Source organism: Cyprinodon variegatus, unplaced genomic scaffold (assembly GCF_000732505.1).
Source record: "Cyprinodon variegatus isolate N-32 unplaced genomic scaffold, C_variegatus-1.0 Scaffold167, whole genome shotgun sequence".
NCBI classification, from domain to species: Eukaryota; Metazoa; Chordata; class Actinopteri; order Cyprinodontiformes; family Cyprinodontidae; genus Cyprinodon; species Cyprinodon variegatus.
In genome coordinates this window covers 71,194-92,088 of record NW_015150620.1, presented here as the reverse complement: position 1 = coordinate 92,088, position 20,895 = coordinate 71,194, and the positions used below count along the sequence as shown (strand labels likewise).

General features: G+C 37.3%; 1 protein-coding gene across 1 annotated transcript in view; it reads left to right on the top strand.

The window, feature by feature from the left end:
- LOC107086931 (usherin-like) overlaps positions 1-20,895 on the top strand; it is a gene marked incomplete at its 3' end in the record, with an annotated part of 93,161 nt that overhangs the window by 2,984 nt on the left and 69,282 nt on the right. The window contains exons 3-5 of the mRNA XM_015378222.1: positions 62-276; positions 971-1,189; positions 7,353-7,521. Coding sequence (XP_015233708.1) covers positions 62-276; positions 971-1,189; positions 7,353-7,521 — 603 coding nt within the window. The remainder of the gene's footprint in view (positions 1-61; positions 277-970; positions 1,190-7,352; positions 7,522-20,895) is intronic.

The window sequence follows — 20,895 nt, the reverse complement described above, 5'->3', positions numbered from 1 at the left end:
TGATATTAGTAGACAATACCAGCTAAGATAGGAGCTTGTCACCCCTTCTACATCTTCGCAGGGACATTTCCCACGAATGGAGAATGTTGCAGCTTTCAAACCTGTGTCCACACTGCCGGCTCGATCCACCTGTGGTTTTCCAAAGCAGAGCAGCTACTGCCAATCACCTTCCTCACGGGATGAACTGCATTTGTGTTTTGAAGCCATGTGTGTCCAGGAGTGCCCCTATAGATCCTCCACACCACCGTATGCGCAACTGCTCTTCGCTCCACAAAGGTAGCTCGTTGAAGCCTTTAGAAAGTTATTACAGTACTATGTATAGTCTTTGGCTTTTTAAATATATCCCCACATTATTTATTATCATTAATTTATTAGAATTATTGTTATTGGTACTGCATACAAAATGTTAGATGTACCTTTAAGTTAAAAGTACGTTTAGAACATTGGATCAAAAAGTCTTTATACATAAATAGATCTTTTATATTTTATGTAAGTAAAGCGGGGGTATCGGTGAGTAACAACTAATAGGGCACTGATACCATCTTGAGAGCCAAAACGTTATTCAACTATTGTGACCCATTCCAGGAAGGCAATAAAAAGTTCTACTGGATTCACTTTGTATTAGTCTTTCTCCTGCTTCACAAAGGTAGGCAGCAGCTTGACAAAGCCATGATGGCAATTATTTTACATCCAAGTAGTATATAGTTCTTCATATACACTCACACACTTCAATTTCAAACAGAATACTGCACAGCCAGGTATCGGTACCAGGGCCAAAAAATGGCATCGGCGCAAAACTACTAAGTACTACAGAAGAAGGGAATAAAAAGGGATCATGAGTACAGATGATAGCCCATTTAATTATCAAAAAAGCCTGCTTAAACAAAAAATAAAAACATGTTGAGATATTTGTACACATAAAACCATTTTGAGGTGCCTGTGTTGACCTGTAGTATTTTAATTCTGCCAGGGGTACCTGTGTAACTGAAGATGTGGTTGACACTCATCCTGGGACGGAAACAGCGGCTGGAAGCACAACAAGTCCAGATGGACTTTCTGTTGTAGCTCAGAGTGTACTGTTTCAGCCCAGCGAAGATGGATGTCTGGTCACTCCTCCTTCACAGGCAATAGGACCACGTGGTTCCCTTACTTTGGCTGTCTGGTTAAAGCCAAGCTCCAATGGAGAAATGTGAGTTTGATGCTTATAATTTAAGGTGCCCTTAAAAAATGCAAATATTTCTTGTCTAATATCATATAATTTAATTGGGTGTATTCAAATAGTTACTGCAGTTTACCATTTACTGAAAAATCCGGCCCACTTTGATGAAAAATACAAATTGTCACATTAGGTGAGGTGTGTAAGTTCTTAAGCAAAAATGTTGCTAACCATTTGTTGAATTCAGAGAAAAACAGAAAATCCTACAATAATTTAAAGATCTAATGAGTGCAACATTTTTATTTAGGTCCTGGAGCTTGTAGATGTGTCTGTAACCTTTAAAAAAAAAAAAAAAACTAAGGGTCCCTTTATTAAGCCTGCATACCCAAGTGACGTTGTTTTAAACATATTGGATTTCAGTGTTGCTTTTGGAAGAAACACAGCTTTTAAGTATGTCATCCTCTCTGAACTGACTAACCAGTGTGGAACTTTTGATATAAAAGAGGGTTTTGTTTAAAAAGGAACACCACATTAGTTGACATTTTGAGTCAGATTTCAGATAAGCTAGACAGTGTGTTATCCATGGCCAGTCACTTAGAAATGGGTCTTATGGAAAACTAAATCTAATTTAAACCTATCTCTAAATTTAAATTCCAAAAAGCTAAATGCAATTAAATATAAAACAAATCCAACATGAAACTATACATGTCATGAACATTTATCGCAATATGGCATCATAGACAATTTATGGTGATTTTTTCTTTTTTTTAATAATATATTATATGTATATAATAATTAAGAAATTAATTATAATTAATTATAATAAAAGACTACTGCATGAAATATATTTAATTTATTTGCTACAAATTCCTGTGCTTGCTGGGTGGTTTTAAATGAAAAATAAAATAGTTTTTCACAACAGCCACATTTAAGTTCAAAATTAGAACAAAGGCTAAATGTGCTAGTCTATTTTGTTTTAAATTAAAATCGCATTTCTGCTTAAGTAAATTTTCTGCGGTAGCAAAAATCCTTCTACACTAAATAAGTACCAGGTTTTAGCTTTAAAAGACTTAACATTCTTATCAGTATTTATAATCTTGCAATCTGCCCCTTATAGAATCAATTATAAACAAAAGGGCAAAACGTTTGTTAAAGGTAACCAAAGCCTATGCCTGAACATACGAAAAAAAAAAAACTTAATTGTGACTTGAGTAGTGTTGACATTTTAATGCTCATCTATTCCTTTTTTTTTTTATCTTAAGATTGTTGTGTAAGAACACAAGCTGGTTTGTGTATGCAGCCTTTATACCTCTTTAAGCAGGAACTATGTCTCCTACAGTAGAGAAAAACTCTAGAGACACTTGTACCCGGAATGCAGAGAAAAAAACTTTGCAACTCTACCAATATAAGGGGAATCTGCAATATTCTTCCTTCACCAGGCAAGAGGGTCATTGTCCTCTAAACATTCTTTCCTCAGTTGTGGCAATCTCAGGTACAGGTTTTTGTGCAGCAATGTCCGTTGCAAAGGTAAAAGTCTACCAAGCAGGTCAGCTAAAGCACATGATGCTACACTTCCCTCCAGTAGTGGCTGGAGGTTGGTCACTGGTTGATTTTGTTTAATATATTCGTTCTCCTCTCATTCATGTTGCTGAAAATCAAAATCAGGCTAGAAATGTCATAAAGCGGGATAGATGGACCCAGTATTCAAGATGAGACAGCCAGTAGGAAAGTTCAAAACGTAAGAACAGAAACGTGCTACTGTGGAACTGCAACCGCAGCGACTGCAGGTGCGGAGGGCAACCTATCACTGATTTTGTAGCGAGAAACACAGGTAAGTGACCACAATCATCTGAAAAGATGATTAGTGAGTCACTTACCTGGTTTAACAGTACAGTCCACTTAGGAACAGACAGATACGGGTTCCAGGAATCCAGAGTGCGAAGGCAGCTTCAGAGTCCGCCGAGCATCCAGCTCAGACAGAAACGCACTTGGGAGGCAGAATCCAGCAGGAGTCTAACAGAGGTTCAGGCACGCAGGTGAGACAGGGACAGACAGGGTCAGTGGGTGAGAGGGAGCGGAATCAGGAAAACGGAATCAATCCGGAAACGCTGAAACACTCTCACCACGGGTGAGACATCAAAGAATGATATGCCACGATAGCTGGGCTGGATTGAATATAAAACAGAACCTACAGGTGGACGAGATCAGAGATGATTATGAACTGGGCAGACTAGGCAGGTGAGTGAAATGAGCAATTAAGGCCAGCTATCAGGGTAGATCATGAAAAGAAATATTAATGAATTGAAAGATGTAAACAACATGTAAAAATCAACCAGTATTGTGCTTAAACCATTTTGTTTTTACGTATTTCTCAACCACCAAAGCTTGTCTCAACTGTAGATGTCTACAAGGGTCAACGGCTAAAGACATAATTTTCGTCATCTTGTCATTGACACATGTTTAGTTTAAATCTTGAGCTATTGCTTCCTTTATGTCCTTCACCATATCCAATTCATCAGTGCCCATGAATAGCTTGGGATGAAACTGTGTTGTGAGTGACACTGTTAGTATACTGTCCTCCAACATCACTAGAGTGGCATCTTTAATAGGTTTCAGTGCTTTTTGGATGTCTTCTGCACAAGATATCGAATTCTGTAAATGTGAAAACATCCTATTTTTATGACTTCATTGAAAAGTAGTTCAAGTACATGCAGCTTGCTGTTCTAAAACTTGACCCAAATCAGAGCAACTGATTAAAATAAAATTACATTGAGAGCAATAAATTGAAAGCAAAGTTCTGGTGTTTTGAAGAATGGTTCCTTTAAGAGGCTGTCCCTTTTCATCATCTTTACCTTAGCTGGATATCCTGTATCTCTTAGTAAATAATGCTCCGATACTGCACCTATGAGCCACTGCTATGCAATTGACACTTGTGTTACTGAAATGTCCCAGCAGTGAACCAATGATGACACTTAATGTCATTATATGGTTTGCAGATGCTCTGTTATTACCAATGTTGGTTCATCCAACTTTGCACCCTAAATGGTTGAACTGATGGGAATCACAGAAAACTGTGATTCCCATCAGTGACATGCATGAAAAGTATCACCATGCAAACTTTAAAGATGCAAGATGAACCCACAAAAGTACATTGTTTCTGTTTAGACCCTGTGTAAGACGAATCTTTCCATTTGCCATAGCTCGTAGCAAAACAGGAAACGATGTGAGAACAGCTTGACATACTGACACTTAATGACATTTGTGCAGGATCCTGGTTCAAATCATTTATATGTGTAAGTTCTGTCAAATATTCCGTTATAACTTTCATCCAATATTGCATATATTGGTCCTTACAGTTTTGTATATTTTTCCTGAAAGTGAAAACAGCCTGAAACTGATCTCATAAGAAACATGTCATGTCTGTTCAGGTGAGTATCACATCAGGAAACAACAAGCTGTCATGTCTTACTTAGACTCTTTGAGTGTTGGAGAAAGCGAGAGTGAGTGTGTTGGGATGTTCCAGGCCTTGCCAGAGTGGTGCACAGTTACAGAGGCTCAGATCAGCTTTCAATCACATGCACCAGTCTGTAGACCAGGGAAATGCATTCGCAAAACAGACCTGTTGACTTTGATTGGCAACTGAGATGTTCACAAGCCCCACTCCCCGTCTTAAATCTTTAAAAATATTTAGTTACTGAATCTTATGTGTTAGCACATCCAAGTAAACTGTTGTAGGAGTCTCCCAACTTAATTTTTTTTATATCGTAGTTTTAAGTACTGATCAATACCAATATTTAACCGATATTATAGCATGAATTATATATCATTTTATTTCCTTTTTCATTGTTTGGCATATTAGAAAAGGCTTTATGAAGAGATACTCAGGGAAAAATAGTCAACAACAATAGTTATAAGAACAACAAATTAAAAGGCAGTGAAAAGGATCTAATCAAAAATTATCACCTACAATGTTACTCTCCACTGTCAGTTTTTGAGTTAGTTGTTCATTTGAGCAAAATAAGTAACTCCTTAACTGCTTGCAGGTTTCTGAACAATTACTGATCCTTAACAAGACATCTTCAATATTTCTGTCTTTATTTACTGAAATACATCCAACAATGTTGAAGCAATAAAAACATAACTACCCATTAGGTAGTCATCGTAAATACATATGCAAAGTTTAGAGACATTGCCCATTTACAATGTGCAATTTCTAGACCTTTGCAGTGGAGGATAAGATCGATTTCATTTCCATGTATTGGCCGATCACTGATGTTCCATAATAAAGGAAATCGCTGCCGAGTGTCAAATTGGGGGTACAGGCAATCAGAACTACAAAGAAAAAAGTTAGACAAATGTTGGATGAGGCTTTCTGATATGAAACCAAAACAATATGAAGGTAATGACGTGTCTTACTGATATCAAGAAATAATCTATTTCTGTTAAACTGAGGTGGGCTGTGCCGAAAACGCCGATCACACAGTGGATTGTTGTATAGTATAGTTCCTATCGAAGGCTAGGGACGTCAGAAGCTCCCTATTCTAGCTGGTTGACATGAGAAAGCATGCTGCTTCCTGGTTCTAGCTCCTTCGTAACTGCCATCGCTATTATCACACTTTTTATGGCGACAGCAGATGCACTTCCACTCTAGCTTTAGTGTGCTTACTAATTTGAGGTATTCGGATTGAACGTGTGTTTGACCTCATAAGCAATTGAAGCTAGAGACCTGAATTAGGCTTGTTTAGTAACTCCTGTCCGGACATAGCTGCACCTGCTGACCCTGGCTTAGTCTTTATGAAATACATGACGCCAGGTTGCAGTTATCATGTTAGACCAAGCAAGGTTTTATCTCTTATCATGGATTTCTGAATTCAGCTTTTGTAAAATGGGCCTCAGAGGGATATGCATCTGGTACTTAAAGGAGGCCTCAGGTTTGGAGAAAGCTCAAATACAATACATCAATGGTTTCATAGCAATGCATTAGATTTTTTGCTGTTTGTAAAATTAAATTGGAATTGTCAGGTTGTCTGATATTTCTCAATGTGTTTACGAAGCTGAATGTCTGGGGAGTCAGATGATGGAAAACTCTTGTTGTCTTGGCTTGCTGAACATGACACCTGTATGGCTGAATGCGTCTCAATAGAGTCGTATCTCTCCCTCTCACTCACTTTCCCTGCCTCTGTTACTCTTGCTCTTGTTGCCCATCATTCTTTTGTTGTTGAGATGATCATGGCTGCCATCAAAAAAGCCAGATGAAAGGAGGTCTCTGTCTTCACCTCTGTCCATTGCTCCTCACCCCATTTCTTTGTCTCCTCATTTCTCTGTGATTTCACATCCCTCCTTTCAGTTGAACAATGGACAGAGCTAACCACCTGTTCTCACAACCCATACTATTTATTGCATCAATAACAAGAAACCGAATATGCCATGTTCTTATTTTGTGTAAGAAACGTTTGTGGTTTCAGTTTTTTTATATACCTGTGTATATAAATGAGGTTAATCAGAAAATGTTCAAAACTTTCCTAGGCTGATGAAAAGTTTGTTGTTTTAAGACCAACAAAAGCAAAAAGCAGACAAAAGGGAAAAAATGACAGAAGAATATTTGACACAGAAATCAAACTAACACCAACATACATTCACGTCCAAGAATTTATCATACATTTTTCTCCAACGATTTATCTAATCTCTTTGAGAAACTAACCAACTGGCTTTTAACTTTGAGGAAAGAAGGTTTTGACCAATTGGTATTTGCTGCTTAATTATCTGTCCCTTTTAATCTGTCTAATAAATTTTTTTCTCATGCTTTTTTTAGACATGCATATGGAGATACAAGTCTCTGCATATGCTCACTGTCTACTGTTAATTTAAATGCTCCTTTTCTCATGAATCCATCTGGAGGATTCTGTGATTTATTGGGTATATTGCCCTGGGTTCATAAAAGCCATGATTTCCCATAAAATGTCAGTGGAGGTGGTTAATATGACACGTGGCGGTTGTAGGTTTCCATCCACCATGCAACATTTAAACCCTCCCAGTTATGTAAGATATTGGAATTCATTGTAAAATTGACAAAATGAGGTACTATGTGTTGTGGTGCTCAGCTTCAGTGGGCTTTTTTCTTGTTATTTTTTTTTTCTAGGCTTGCCAAATTTCAATTTGCGATTTGTTGACTGTTATAATGTATTCTTTTTTGCAGGATGTTGCTGGAGAAAAGCTCAGAGAAGCGGTTGGTCTTTTCTTTGACAGTATCAGAGCGAGCTGTAACCTTCCGATACAATGCGACCAATGGTCGGACCTCTCCTAGTGTAAGCTTCAGAACAGAAGGACGGCTACAGCTGAACAGATGGACTCATCTTACTTTGCAGGTAGGAAATAGTAGTTCTTGGGATCAATTATCAGGATTACTTTTTTTAGGTTCTATGATTTTTAGAGTTTCCTTTTATGAAATATTGTATCTTATTTGATAGTTTTTTAAAATTAATTTTATTACTACATTTTGTTTTACTGCATAAACCATTAAAAGAAAACAAAATAGTTTTCTGCTTCAATTTTGGATAAAACAAACAACTGAGGAAAAAAATGTGTAAGCATTGTCTCCATAAGGAAAATAATTGTCAAAGAATGTAACGCTGCAAATTTGTTCAATTCTTATTCAGATATTTAAAGCTTGTATATCCACAGAACCGGATTGTTATTGGATACCAGAGCTCTGTTTGTTTTAAAGATATCATCATTACTGTTGATTTCTAAAGAAGCTGATATAAACTTCGCCCTACCAGCATGTATGAATGTAGATTTGTACATGTGAAAAAGGCAACTTAAGATTAGCATAAGGACAGAAAATAAGTCAGGAAAACATTAAATTTTGTTTAGACAAATATACAGCTGTAAGGGTTAAAATTGGTTCTATTTATTAAGCTAAAGACATATGCCTATCAAGGAGTAAACTTTCAGGAGATTTTTAACTAAACTTGAATTTATTATAGAAATAGGCAGACTAAATCTTTCCCTATGGCTCGGGCCTTTTTTAATTGATACCCAATCTTTAATATCAATACCAACATTGTCTGTCACATTTTGTATTTATAACATGAATATTTGTCATACATTTCAGAATTATCTCTTAAAATTTGGAGTGATTTTAAGTCACCATTTGGTAGATATTGTTAAAGCTTTTTTTGTGTCATGACACATGGAAGAGGCAGAACAATTATGCCAGTTGGTTTATTTTAGCCGTCTACTGTTATCCAATTGATTCAACTAAAGTGACTTAACTTATATTAACTATAGTCAAAATACTTAGAACATAAACTAGATAAGGAACATAAACCAATAGAAAATAATATTAAATAGATCTATAATGCATGTATTCTGATTACAAATCATTCGGAGGTTTCCGTTATTTTTATTTTATCACTTTGGTTTTCTTTGTCATCTACCTCAGTTCACTTAAGTGGTTTATGTCAACGGCAAATATTGTAGGTGAGTGAAAATAGAGCAGTTCATGGCATTCGTGGACAAAAAACTCTTTCATACACCATCATCACTCTTAAGTGGGAGCTAGTGAAGGGGAGAGAGTTTTGAGGTCTAAATGAATCCCTGTGTGTGTTATTGCGGTCTCTGATAAAGTGGATCATTGTACAGATTTTTCCACTGGACTGCCTCATTCTTTCATCATCACAAATACTGCCAATGACACTAACCAGAGGAATCATGATTACACTGAGCAGCTTTGCAATTGTAAATGTTTGTAATCTTTAGCAAGTAACCCAATTGTCATTTTGAGTGGACTTTTTTTGTTTATGCACATTCTTAAATTTTGTGTGAAAGTCTTTGTAGTCCCTTTCCTTTGCATACAGTAATTGGTGACTGCATTGTATTACATAATTACCCGCTTTAATAACACTTTGCAGAATTGAGTGTAGTCCACAGGAAGCTGTTAAAACTTAAAAATTGAACATTTCTAAATTTTGTATAATTTGTCCTGCATATAAACCATGAGTTTATACTTTTACTCTTTTATGTGATTTGTTTAAAAAATCCTCCTGCTGTATGAAAACTGAGCAATTTGCAGCGTCATTCGATCTTTCATCCTGAAGAGGGAATCTAGCTTGACACCTTAGTTTGCAGTTTGCTGATGGGTGTTGATGCTGTAAAAATGTGGCAGCCTAACCTGTTGTTGACTAAATGCAGTGTTGCTGATGGCTCAGATTGTAAACAGTGAATAAAAAGTAAGCAGAATCCCTTCTAGGGATAAAGTTGTGATGTGTGTCTCAGCATAGCACACTACTCCATGTTCCAATTCAGACAAGACATTGAGAAAGGCTCTTAGGCCTTTTGCTTAAAGTGAGCCTTTTTTGTAGCTTTGGGGTGTTTTGATATGTGGCGCGGTTCTGCCTTTCTGTAAATAAGTCTGCCTTTTTGTGTAATGGTATTGTGATGTGATTTGTTTTGACCATTCAGAAAAAGATCATAATTAGCCTTGACATGCAAACATTATTCACATACTCATGTTCTCACTCAGGCATGCACACACACTTATCTGCTCACTCTGTTACATAAACACGCTGACACAAACTCACTACTCAGTGGTAATTTGTAGCAATCTGTCAACCAAAATGCAGCTATTACTTTAAGAAGGAGAGAAGTAAAAATCCCATTTCTACACATATAGACAGACACAAGCATACATGAGCATGCACAGACCAGTCATCTGTCAGTTTGTACAGATCAAAACAAAAAAAAAGACAGTCAAAAGGAATACCAATTTCCAAGTGCCAGGAGCATTTCACACACACACACTTAAGGTGCCAGAAGCAAGGTGCTGTAGGGATGCTGGTGCTCCCTAGGTAGTTGTCTTATCTGATTATGGTAACGATGTAGAGAACAACGGAGGAAAACGCAGCCTGAGGCAGGAAGGACTGACAGAGGAGGAAAGATGGGGGAAGTGAGGGAATAGGCCCAGTGTAGTTATAAGTGCAGTCAGCGAACATGTCTGATCCTTCAGAGCATTAGTGTTAAATGTTTACAAAAATAATTTTTAAGTTTATCCCCTCATACTATGCTCTATTCATGTTCTAAGAATGTATAAAAATGTGTAAGGTGTTCTTTATAATAAATAAAATTGCACAATATATTAGAAAATGTTTGCACAATAAAGTTTTTATTTTCTCCATTTTTTTTTTACGAGTGATCAATCTACACATGTAAACAAAACCTACAAGGACTAGAGTGGTTTCCATATTCTAGATTGGGTAAGTTTACTGTTGCTTATGGTTAATGGCTCAGTAAAGTCTTTACTCAAGATTTAATCTATGTTTTATATTTATCTTATTGAGCTCGGTGTAAAATGTAAAAATTTATATACGCTTCTTTATTTTAAACTATGTGCTTTTATTCAGTGATTTCATATTAACTTTTTTCTTTATTAGTGGTCTTAAACCTTTAACAAACAAAGTAATTGCATTTTTAATGAATTGTTCATATCAAACTCAATTCCAGTAAATTTTTAACCTCATTAGCATGCTGTCGCTCACCACACATTTTGTGGGCAATTTGCCTGCCACAAAATGGGCCAACACTTCAGCAAGTAATGAAATCAAAGGACTTTCTATCAGCTTTTTGATTTTCTACTTTTGGTTTAAGATCTGCTGCAAAGAAATTTAATATGAGGTTTGTATGACTTTATATCAGATTTCTGCCATTAAACCTATGCATGGAAGTCCCAAACTTTAACGTATAACTCATGCACAGAAACATATTGTGTGTATAAAATCTACTTTCAGTGTAACTCTACAGTACATCTGTTGCCGCTCTTACTGTTGCATTTCTTATATGTATCTTGTCTTGTCTGAGGTCAGAGACCACAATGAATCTAGCTGGTCTGATCTAGTATATAAATCCTAAAGGTTTTTGTCTCTGTCACTATATGCATTTATTATTATTATTATTGCCACATCGCCAGACAGGACACTGTAAAAAACAAAACAAACAAAAAAAACTATATGCATTTATCATGATTGTAACCTTTACCAAATGCATAGTAGCCATCATTGTGAGGAGAAGAGGACAATGATACTTTACTTGCTAATATCTGAAAAGTCAGGCTCTAGCAACACAAAATGTTTTGCTAACAGCAACAGAAAGAGAGATGACTGTTTTTTGTAGCAACCAGCTTATGTGATAAAATTAATGAATGAATGACTCTCTGAGTCTTAATATGGCATCAGAAGAACATTTGGTAAGCCTGCTTTTTCTCATTGCTCTTAATAGAAACAATGTGTAATGTAGATTTTTTTTTATTTGAGGTTAGGCTAGGTGACATTTGTAACTTTTTGAAATACTTCCAGATAACTCAGGACCCAACCATTTAACAATTCAAGAAGTGAGTCATCAAAAAGCTGTTTTGAAATAACTGAAAATGTAAGGAGAATGAGATTTAAAAACAAACCTCACCCCAATTTACATGCTTTGTTGCCTGCAGAGATCTAGGTTGCGGGTGGGAGAGTGGGGGTCTGTCTGTTAGTGCATTAACATTAATGTGAGCGGCAGCGATAGGAACAACCAGTCACACCAGTCACATCTCTACCCTGGCTGTCAGAATAAATGTTTAACACTTGCCTGCCTACGCACCCTTCCCTTCCCTTCTCTTACTATTAAACACAAAGCTAAATAAGTCATTTGTTACATCCACATGAATTTAACACACACCATTTGTACTTTTGTTTTTTGTTTTTTTTTATTGCTTTTTTTATAAAGTGAAAGAAACAAAAGTAAGGTAAATGACATGGATTTATTTTAAATACAATTTTTATCTTGCATAAGGTTAGTTGTTAGCTACACTGTTTCACTGTCTGTGCATTTTTTGTGGTTTTCTGTTAAACGTTTTTGGAATCATTTAGCTCTTATATGAATTTGGTCTTATTTAATATTTTCTTCATGCTTGACAACTTGAGTTGTTGCGTTGCTTCATTTTCTTGGTGCAAACTTTGTTTGTTAACTAATATTTGATTATCAGTTGGTTTCAATCAGAAATATCTTAGTATGTGTTGTTAATGAACTTACTAAGGACTGTATTTAGAAGATTATCTATGTTTAAATGTATATAGTTGACCAAAGTTAAAAGGCAAAGTAAAGCTGCATTCATACCAAAAGCTTTCTGGGAGTCAAAATGCATGTAAAGTCTATGGGTGATGGCGTTGTGAGGTCCAACGTTGGGAGCGGCAATTCCGAGCATCCCAGCATCTGAACTTTTGACACTGGAGTTCAAAAATTTTAATTGCCACTGGACGGCCGAGCGTCAATCAATCAGAAAAGCTGTTACTGGAGTTTTGGGGAATTTCTGTAGAGCTGTTTGCATATGAAAAATAAATATCAAGAGTTCAAAATCCAAATGTTTAAAAAAAAAAAAAGCCAGAAGAAAGAATTGTTCTTTTTTATTCATTTTTTGTACTCAATGCATTCTTTTTATATTGCCTGTTGTATTTTATTTTTTTTTTAATCTTTAATGGCATCTTGCTTTAGCTCTGCCCTTTGCGTTCTTTATAAGCTACTGGATCCAGAATTTCCCTGAAGGAGTAATCCCAAGGGATCAAGTTGAGTCTAATGCTACGTTCACAGCGCAAGCAGCAGGAGCAGCAAAAACACACGTGCTACCTCATTTTCGATGCTTGTACAAGTTTAGTTCAGACATGCGGCTGAAACACGGTCGAAAAGTGGGTCTGATGCACGTTGAGCAGAGCTACCCTATCCTTTCTTTGCCTGTAACAATGGCAGCTATATTTGCTGTGATCTGTGGGTAAAATGTAGTTTTAATATGTTTTTAAGTGAGAAAGTCCACCTGAAAACTGTGCAGTCAGTTTATTCAGATTACCATCCTGCCTTCAAAACAAATTTCTGTCGGAGCCACTCAGACCCCCACCTACTGGCGGTGCACTGTCACTGCACTGGGAATCCAGTTCAACAGCAGCCTCTGGCCCGGTTGCCTCTTAACGGTTTTCCGCTACTGTTTGTGGCGGTTGGGAGTAGATGTTTGTGTAAGTGTTGTATATAAGTGTTTTTCAGTTATGTGGTACAAACTGCAGAATAATAAAATCGAACATATTTTGCCAGCAGGTTTCGACAGTTTAAGTTAATTTAGGTGTTGATAAACTTTTTCAGCTGATCATAGCGATCTGCATCAGCAGTGCTGTGTCTGTCTCCCTGCCAGCTCCCAGTTCAGCTTCGCTGCTTGGTTGATGTAGCGCGTCCAGCAGCAAAAGTTAAATTTTTCCAACTCCAGCAGCTGCTGTTTTTGCAGCGCGTCAGATGCTCAGAAGCTTGTGAGGCGCTGCTTCAGCTGTTCTAGATGCGCTGCAGGACCTTTTGCTGTGCCCTGATGCACGTCAACCATTGACTTTGCATGTAAACTAGCTGCTTCTGCTGCCTGCGGTGTGAACGTAGCATAAGTCTAAGTATATGTAAGCTAAAAGGCAAAGATAGCATAATTGATCGTTACAATCAGCTGCACAACTGATAATACTGCACTAAAACATTTTTCTATGAACTGCAAAACAATTTAAAAATACCCAAATTAACTAGACATTTTAAAACCTGCCAAAGAAAAATATTTAATTGTATGTTCTGGTACTTACAGTTTGTTTGTTACAACAAAACAAAAAGTAAAAGCAAAGGAAAGGGGCCAACCCAACCATTGCAGAACCCAACCAACCCAAGCCCAACCCGACATGACAGAATAAAATAAAGTGAATGGGACAAGTAGAAAAGAAAGAAACGGGAGTGGCGGAACGGAACCAACCAAAGCAAGTTGGAGCGGGACGGGTGGAAGCAAACCACCAACCAAACAACAAAGCAACGCAAGGAGAGTACCAACCCAAAAGGAAATTAAAACCAAACAAAACAAAACAAAAGACGTAAAAAAAAAAACGACAAAGGAAAGCAACGCAAGGAAAGCACAAACAAAAAAGACAAGAAAAGGAGAGTGTCGGAGCGCAGGGAGGAGACGACTCCGCCACACAATACATATTTAAAGGAGAAGAGCAAAAATGAAAAGAAGATGGAAGAGAACACCACGCCAGGACAACAGAAGCTTCGTGTGGTCGCTTACATGCCTCGCAACGCTTTTTTAAAATAGGCTGCTTAGCAGTAAAGATGTTCATAGAGACCATCTTATTAGAACTTTAAATTTCTGCTTGTAAGGGAAAGAGGACTAGTTTGATAAGGAAACAAAAGCATGATTTTTATTTCTTTTATGCACCTGCATGGGATTTCAAATAGGTTTTATAGTTGATCAAGACAACATTAAGATAAACCACATCATAGGAGGTGTTTTTACACTGCGTTGGTATTGGTTATAGATAATCGAGCCAAAATAACAATCTAGTTTATTAAAGACTTAAAACATACTTAACACTTTTTTAAATGCACTGTGTTTGCATGTATGTTTGTGGTTATGTGCATGTGTGTTAAGGTGGAGCAAGGTCGTTCTATAGGTGTGCAGAGGCCATCTTTGTGGTAGCCCTCTGACTGCTGGCATCACCGGCAAACAAGCACTGGCATCAATTACATTGGGAAAGACTAATGGCAATGTGCATGTCAACTTAGGAATTCTTTTTTTCTTATGTTCAATATTTATTCTGGACCTTACTCATGTCTATCTGTACCTTATCCATCTAATAATAAGGAAAAATGGCAACAACACAATCATGCTGACGTGTACCTGATATTTGATATCCAGCCACTTATCTAAAGGTAGCACATGTCTAATTTTCTTGCATTTTTTGTGTTGACAACTCTACCTATTTTGTATTCTAGGGAATCCTGTTTATTTTGTTACTAGCCTTATGATCATTGGCAAAAGGATGCTTTGAAACCTTTATATACTCCCCTCTTTTTGTTTTTTGTTTTTTCCTTGTTTTTATCACAAAATAAATTTTTCTTCCTCTGTTTCTCTTTTTCTTGTTACCCCATCTATCTCTCATTCGTTCCCTTTTCACTGCCCCCAGTGCATCCACCTTCTTTGTCCTTCCCTCTTTGCCTCTCATTTTCATCACGCCCTGCTCTCCCTCTCTCTCTCTCCATCTCCCAGGGGACAATTTCCTTTTCTTAAATAAACTGTCATAGCTAGTGTTAAAATATGGGCCTAACATGGGGTAACCGTGGCAAGGCAAAGGCATAGGGCCCTGGGCTGGTATAAAACATGGATAATATGCTGTGAGAGGTAATTGTATCTTTTAGCACTGAGATGAGTAGAACAAATGTGTCTCCTCTCTGAAGACTCTCTCTCTTTATCCTTTCCCACCTCATGTCCCCTTTCTATCTCTTCCTTTATACACTCCAGTTGTGTTAATATGATAGAGAGAATATTGGCTGTACATCAGAGCTGTGAACAGTTCATTGTGGGTTAAGGCAATCCAGAGGGGTGATCTGGAACTAGAAAATATTGAAGAGGGGTTAAAGACAGAAAACAAAAGAGGCAGGGCAGATGTAAGATGACAATGTGTTTCAAAAACATAAAAGTAACAAGATGTTGACTTAAGTGAAACGTACATTTTTAAGCTTATTTTACTTTTGTATTGTTAAGGAGAAGATTTAAAACTCTATCTAGCAACTGTGTTGTTTTTTTTAAGCTTCAATGATGTGCTGGATTTAAACGTTTTAATTTGTTGAACTTTTTTAATTTACTTGAATAGTGTTTACTTGAACTGCACAATGTTTTTTATATTGATTTAAGATTTGATATCTGCTTCTGCTTCGGCCTCTACCCTGCCTTAACCCTGTAAGACCTGCCTCTGTCTTCCCAGTGGACTTATCCAATCTGCCGCTGTGCTCCTCTGATTCTTCGTTGGTCTGAAACTACCGTACCTCTCTTTAACGTCTTCCCGTATTAGCAGTCTCCCATATGTTTCCCATATTATTGTATTATAAAAATTGTGGTGCAAAAAGATAGGGGTGTAAATCACATCCATCATGGCGATTCGATTCAGTATCGATTTCCTGACCCAATGATTTGATTATTTTCGATACTCAAGAATACACCACGATTCGATTCGATTAATCGGTTATTTTTTTTTTTTACACCTTACAGGCTAAACAAAGTTTTAAGTTTGAAATAAATCAATGAAAGCTGTAATATTGTTATGCATTTTTTTTTTTTTTAGAAACAACAGCAAATAACAGAAGTAGAAAAGTTGTATCAAAAAATACTGCCCATAATCAGTGCAATGAGTGCACTTCAATACCTCGGCTCCAGATGTCCCCGCCCCCTTGAGAGACGCTCCGCTGCACCTCTCCCAAATTGTAGCTGACTGCAAACAGTGCTGCAGACAGGAGGCCGGTTTGTTTTGTTTTTATGACCGAAATTGCGGAAAACAACTTGTGAAGTTTGACCCGCTAGAAGAGCGAGGTGCGTGAGAATGCTGGGACCCTTTTTCCACCTGGATCTCCGCTCTTTTTGGCCCTCATGTCCCTCCGTCGTCAGATTAAACTCGCCCCCACTTCCTCGCCAATTGGCTGTATCTAGACCCACAGCGTGTAGCACAGACCACACTTCAATATTGAGCATAATTTAAAAATGTCTGTGTCAAGCTTACTGCAAAACACTGCTGCAGGAGTATAACCAGGAAGCGAGGTTGGAGGGCAAAATAGGTATAGCGCCTTCGCAGCACGGGAGGGAGAATTACGTCCAGGAGCAAATGGATAAAAATGGACTGGACGGGAAAAAAAAACATGAATCGATTCTCTTGGGACGCGTCGATGCATCGGATCGTCGGCTGTTGGATCGATGCATCGATACAAAACGATGATTATTTATACCCTTACAAAAAGGGGATACATGGTGTATATGGCGCTGCAATATCAGGGGGGCGCCAAAGCGATTAGTGAATGAAAATTTGCATCAGATGTTACAAATTATACCCCCTCCCACACACACATCTCTAGCTAGAGATGTGCCAATATCAACTTTTTTTCTCTCCCAAGCCGATTCCGAATTCCGATACAATATGTTACAAAAACTATATATATATATACATGCTATGCCTGCATGACTTTGATATCATCATTGTGGTAAGGCCTGGCTAAGGTTAAACCCTTGAATGGAAGCTTGAATGAATACAGAAAATTTAAGTATTTTATTTTTTAAATAGAACAGTATAAAAAAACAGAAGTAGTTGCAGTAGTAGCAAGCTCAGTCTTCGACAGGTGTCAGGTGATCAGCTCTTCACCGGTTAAAACAGCAGGCGCAGCCTATTTCAAATTACATGGTATCCGATCAGTGGCTGGACAATAGTGTTGTTTTTGACAGCCATCTTAGATTTAGTCTTAGTCTTCAGGACGAAAACTATTATTTGTTTTAGTCGCATTTTTTTCATTACAATTTGTGATAGTTTTAGTTGACTTAACTTTAATGTTTTACTTTAGTTTATGTCAGTTTTGTGTTGCAAAAAAAAAAAAAAGTTAACCTTTACAATTTGGAATAACAACCAGATTCTTTACTAGACTGACAGGTCTTGCCTACATACTACCATTGCTGGATAAAGAATGCTGCCATGCAGTTTATCATTGCTGTTGGGCAGAAAACTTTGATTTGCAGAATTCAAATAAACTTCTTTTTATGAATTAATGCCCTATTTTATAGAAAAATGTGTCACGAAAGTTGTGAAAATAGCAGATCTAGTTTAACACATCACATTGGTTAATATAGCAGACAGACAAGCTAAGGAAATGTGTAATAAAGGAATAGTTTTAGACATATAGGGATTCCATCTCAAAGCAAATAATTCCTGATCTACTATTAATTATGCATTACACACAGATCAATAAAATATTAATTACTCCAAAAAAGCAAATAACAAAAACATTGTTCTTTATACTTTGGCAATTTTGGCATTATTTCTTTAATTTACCCATTGGTTACCACTTTTCAGGGGTCAAAGTAGATTTTACCCCTCACAGGGTATTGTTATAAAAATAAAATAAAATAAAAAATACAGAGAGAACCTCCATAATTGCCTTGTAATGCCATGCAAATCCAGACCGAAATTAAATGGATATGTCAACAAAAATTTTGAAATATATAAAGGAAACAGAGAAAATGCTTTAATGACTATTCAAGGAAACATTTACATCTTATTTAAATAGATAGAAACAAGAACTATGAGAAAGAAATATTCAAAGATCTATGTACCGTTTCATCTGGCTCTTTATCCAAAAATAAACAGTATTCAATAAAATATTTTCCTTGGATATAATTTAATTGGTATATTTTGGAAGAAATTAAAGATGGGTATAAACTCTTGTGACCTTGATGAAATAAACTCTTGGTAGTTGGTCAAAGCGATTTTTTACGCTTGGTAGAAGATGATCAGCCACATATAATTTATTGAGTAGCGAGGGCAGGAAGAGCCTTACTGCTGAGAGAGAACCATCAGTGTGGAGCTTGAAGCACAGATTCTGAGCTATGCACACACAAAGACGCATTTCTGGACAAGCACAGCTGGAGATCAGAGTTTGTCAGAGTTAAGCGCGCAGTACCATGATCCATCTGTTGACACTTGTTAGAGATATTATTATGTTCAATAAAGGATGTTCTGATGGAGAAAAATTGTTATTGGGTGTGTGGTCTCCAATAATATCAGCATTTCATTATTTTATTATTATTATTATTATTTTATCTAGCCACGTCTCTTTTAGAAATATAAAATAAAGATTTTTCTGAGTAATTAAGTCTTTTTACATAATTGAATCTTATTTACTTAAATGAATTATGCTAATTATAGCCAGTTTAAATACCTTGGGTTATATTATCTCTCTAGCTGGCTGAGCTCCACATTGTTGCTGAAGATTGGGGGGTTCTCTTGGGATTGTGAACTGGTTTATCGAGATGGTTGGTGACTGTGCTCCAAGGCATTGACAAATGTGACCTAAACTTACTGATCTGGTTATTATTAGAATCAACAACTTGTTTTTTTAGTTGTGTTGGTTAGTTGTTGCTCAGATATATCGCTGTTTAAAAAAACTGGTGGGGTTATCATAGTGTGTGAGACATTGGCAGGGTCGATAATGGCATCATTGTATCATTTCCATAGCCAGTTTTCACTTTCCCTTCCAGTTGGATAATTTTCATATCCATGCCAGATGTTTTCTGTAGAAGCTAGCCAAAATCCTGTGTGCTGAAGGGAGGCATCTTGTGCTTATGTGGACTTGTCCTTCTCTCGGGTGTGATTAAAATAATATGTATTGTCCAACTTTCTGTAACTTTGGCTAAGAGTTGAGAAGGTAAAAATAGATATGTTATAAGCAAGGGAGAGATGCATCAGAGCAAGCAGAGCCAGAAGAGAATAGAAACAATCCTAGTTCCAGTGAATGATGCATTCTAACAGGTATTGTCTTTAACATTGGTGGATGTCCAAAATGTGTAAGTCAAGGTTCAAGTATAGTACCATTCTGATATTTTAGTCCAAAATGCTGTTGGTGAGTGGCAAAACCTAATAGCCTTATAACAACTGGACAACAATTAGCTTGAGAGATGGTGATGTCCCAATGTTGTCCAGGTGAGGCTGATAAGAATCTTCCAAGTCAAATTTTTGCTTAAGCTTAATTTATTGAGAAAGAAATGAATTCAGATAAACACATTCCACATAGATTCAGGTGCCTTCATCCCACACTAATTTCTCACAAGCTTCCTTAATTCCTACAGTGGGTACCACAACACAATCATTGATTAATTACACAGCTTTTATATGCAACGTTTTAAGTGGAGAGGGCTCCTTAGGATGGCAGCAGTGCTATGCTCTAACTGAAGTTTTGAAATTTCTAATTATCAATCAGATTAAATGTCTGATCTCCAGGTACCAAAAGAAATGTACACCTGTCCAATTGCTCATTAATTCAAATTTCTAATTGCTATGAACATGGCAGCAACTCTGCATTTAGATATATAGAACTTGTCAAGACGATCAGCTGCAGTTCAAACAGAGAATCAGAATGGGGAAGAAAGTTGATTTAACCCCTTATTTCCAGACGGATTTAGGAATAACTTCTTTCTGAAATTACATACCGGTACCTTATTAATTCAAGTGTGGCACAACAGTTATAGCTTAATCAGGCAGTGAAGCCCTTTTAATGAGAGAGTCATACATTTCTGATAGACAATTAGATGGCATTTTCTGTCCTTAAAGTGCTGTAAAACCAAAATAATGTATTGGGGTTAACTATTGGGGGTAACTATTGGGGACTTGATTCAAAAGCTTTTAAAACCTCCTTTTTAAAGCTGCAGTCTGTTACATTGAGAAGAGAGCAGACTTCGACTGAAAATTTGAAGAAAAACAGGTTTCACGCCACTCCCCCACCCTCTCTGCTTCACTCATCCCCCACCTCCAAGCTCCACCCCTCTCACAGCATCTGCGCGGCTACTGCATGCGACCAGAAGCGTCCAAGCAGCGTACGCGGCATGGAGTGTGAACTCCTGGAGTCTTTGCCGTGTAAGCAGTTGTCGGCAGGGGCAATAAGGGCAGTTTCTCTTTCGCTGGTGGCTGTCGCTCCGCCATGACTTCCACGCGCGTCCTCCTGACTGCAGCAGCCGGGTGGCAGCGGCAGGTTCAGCGGTGAGAGGGAGGGGGCGGGATTCAGCGTGTGTGAGCTGTGATTGACACTCCATCAGACGCTCCTCTGGCTGTGATTGGTTGTTTTGTCTTGTCCCGAATTATTCTTTCCAGATTGCAATACAGCAGTAGGCGGGA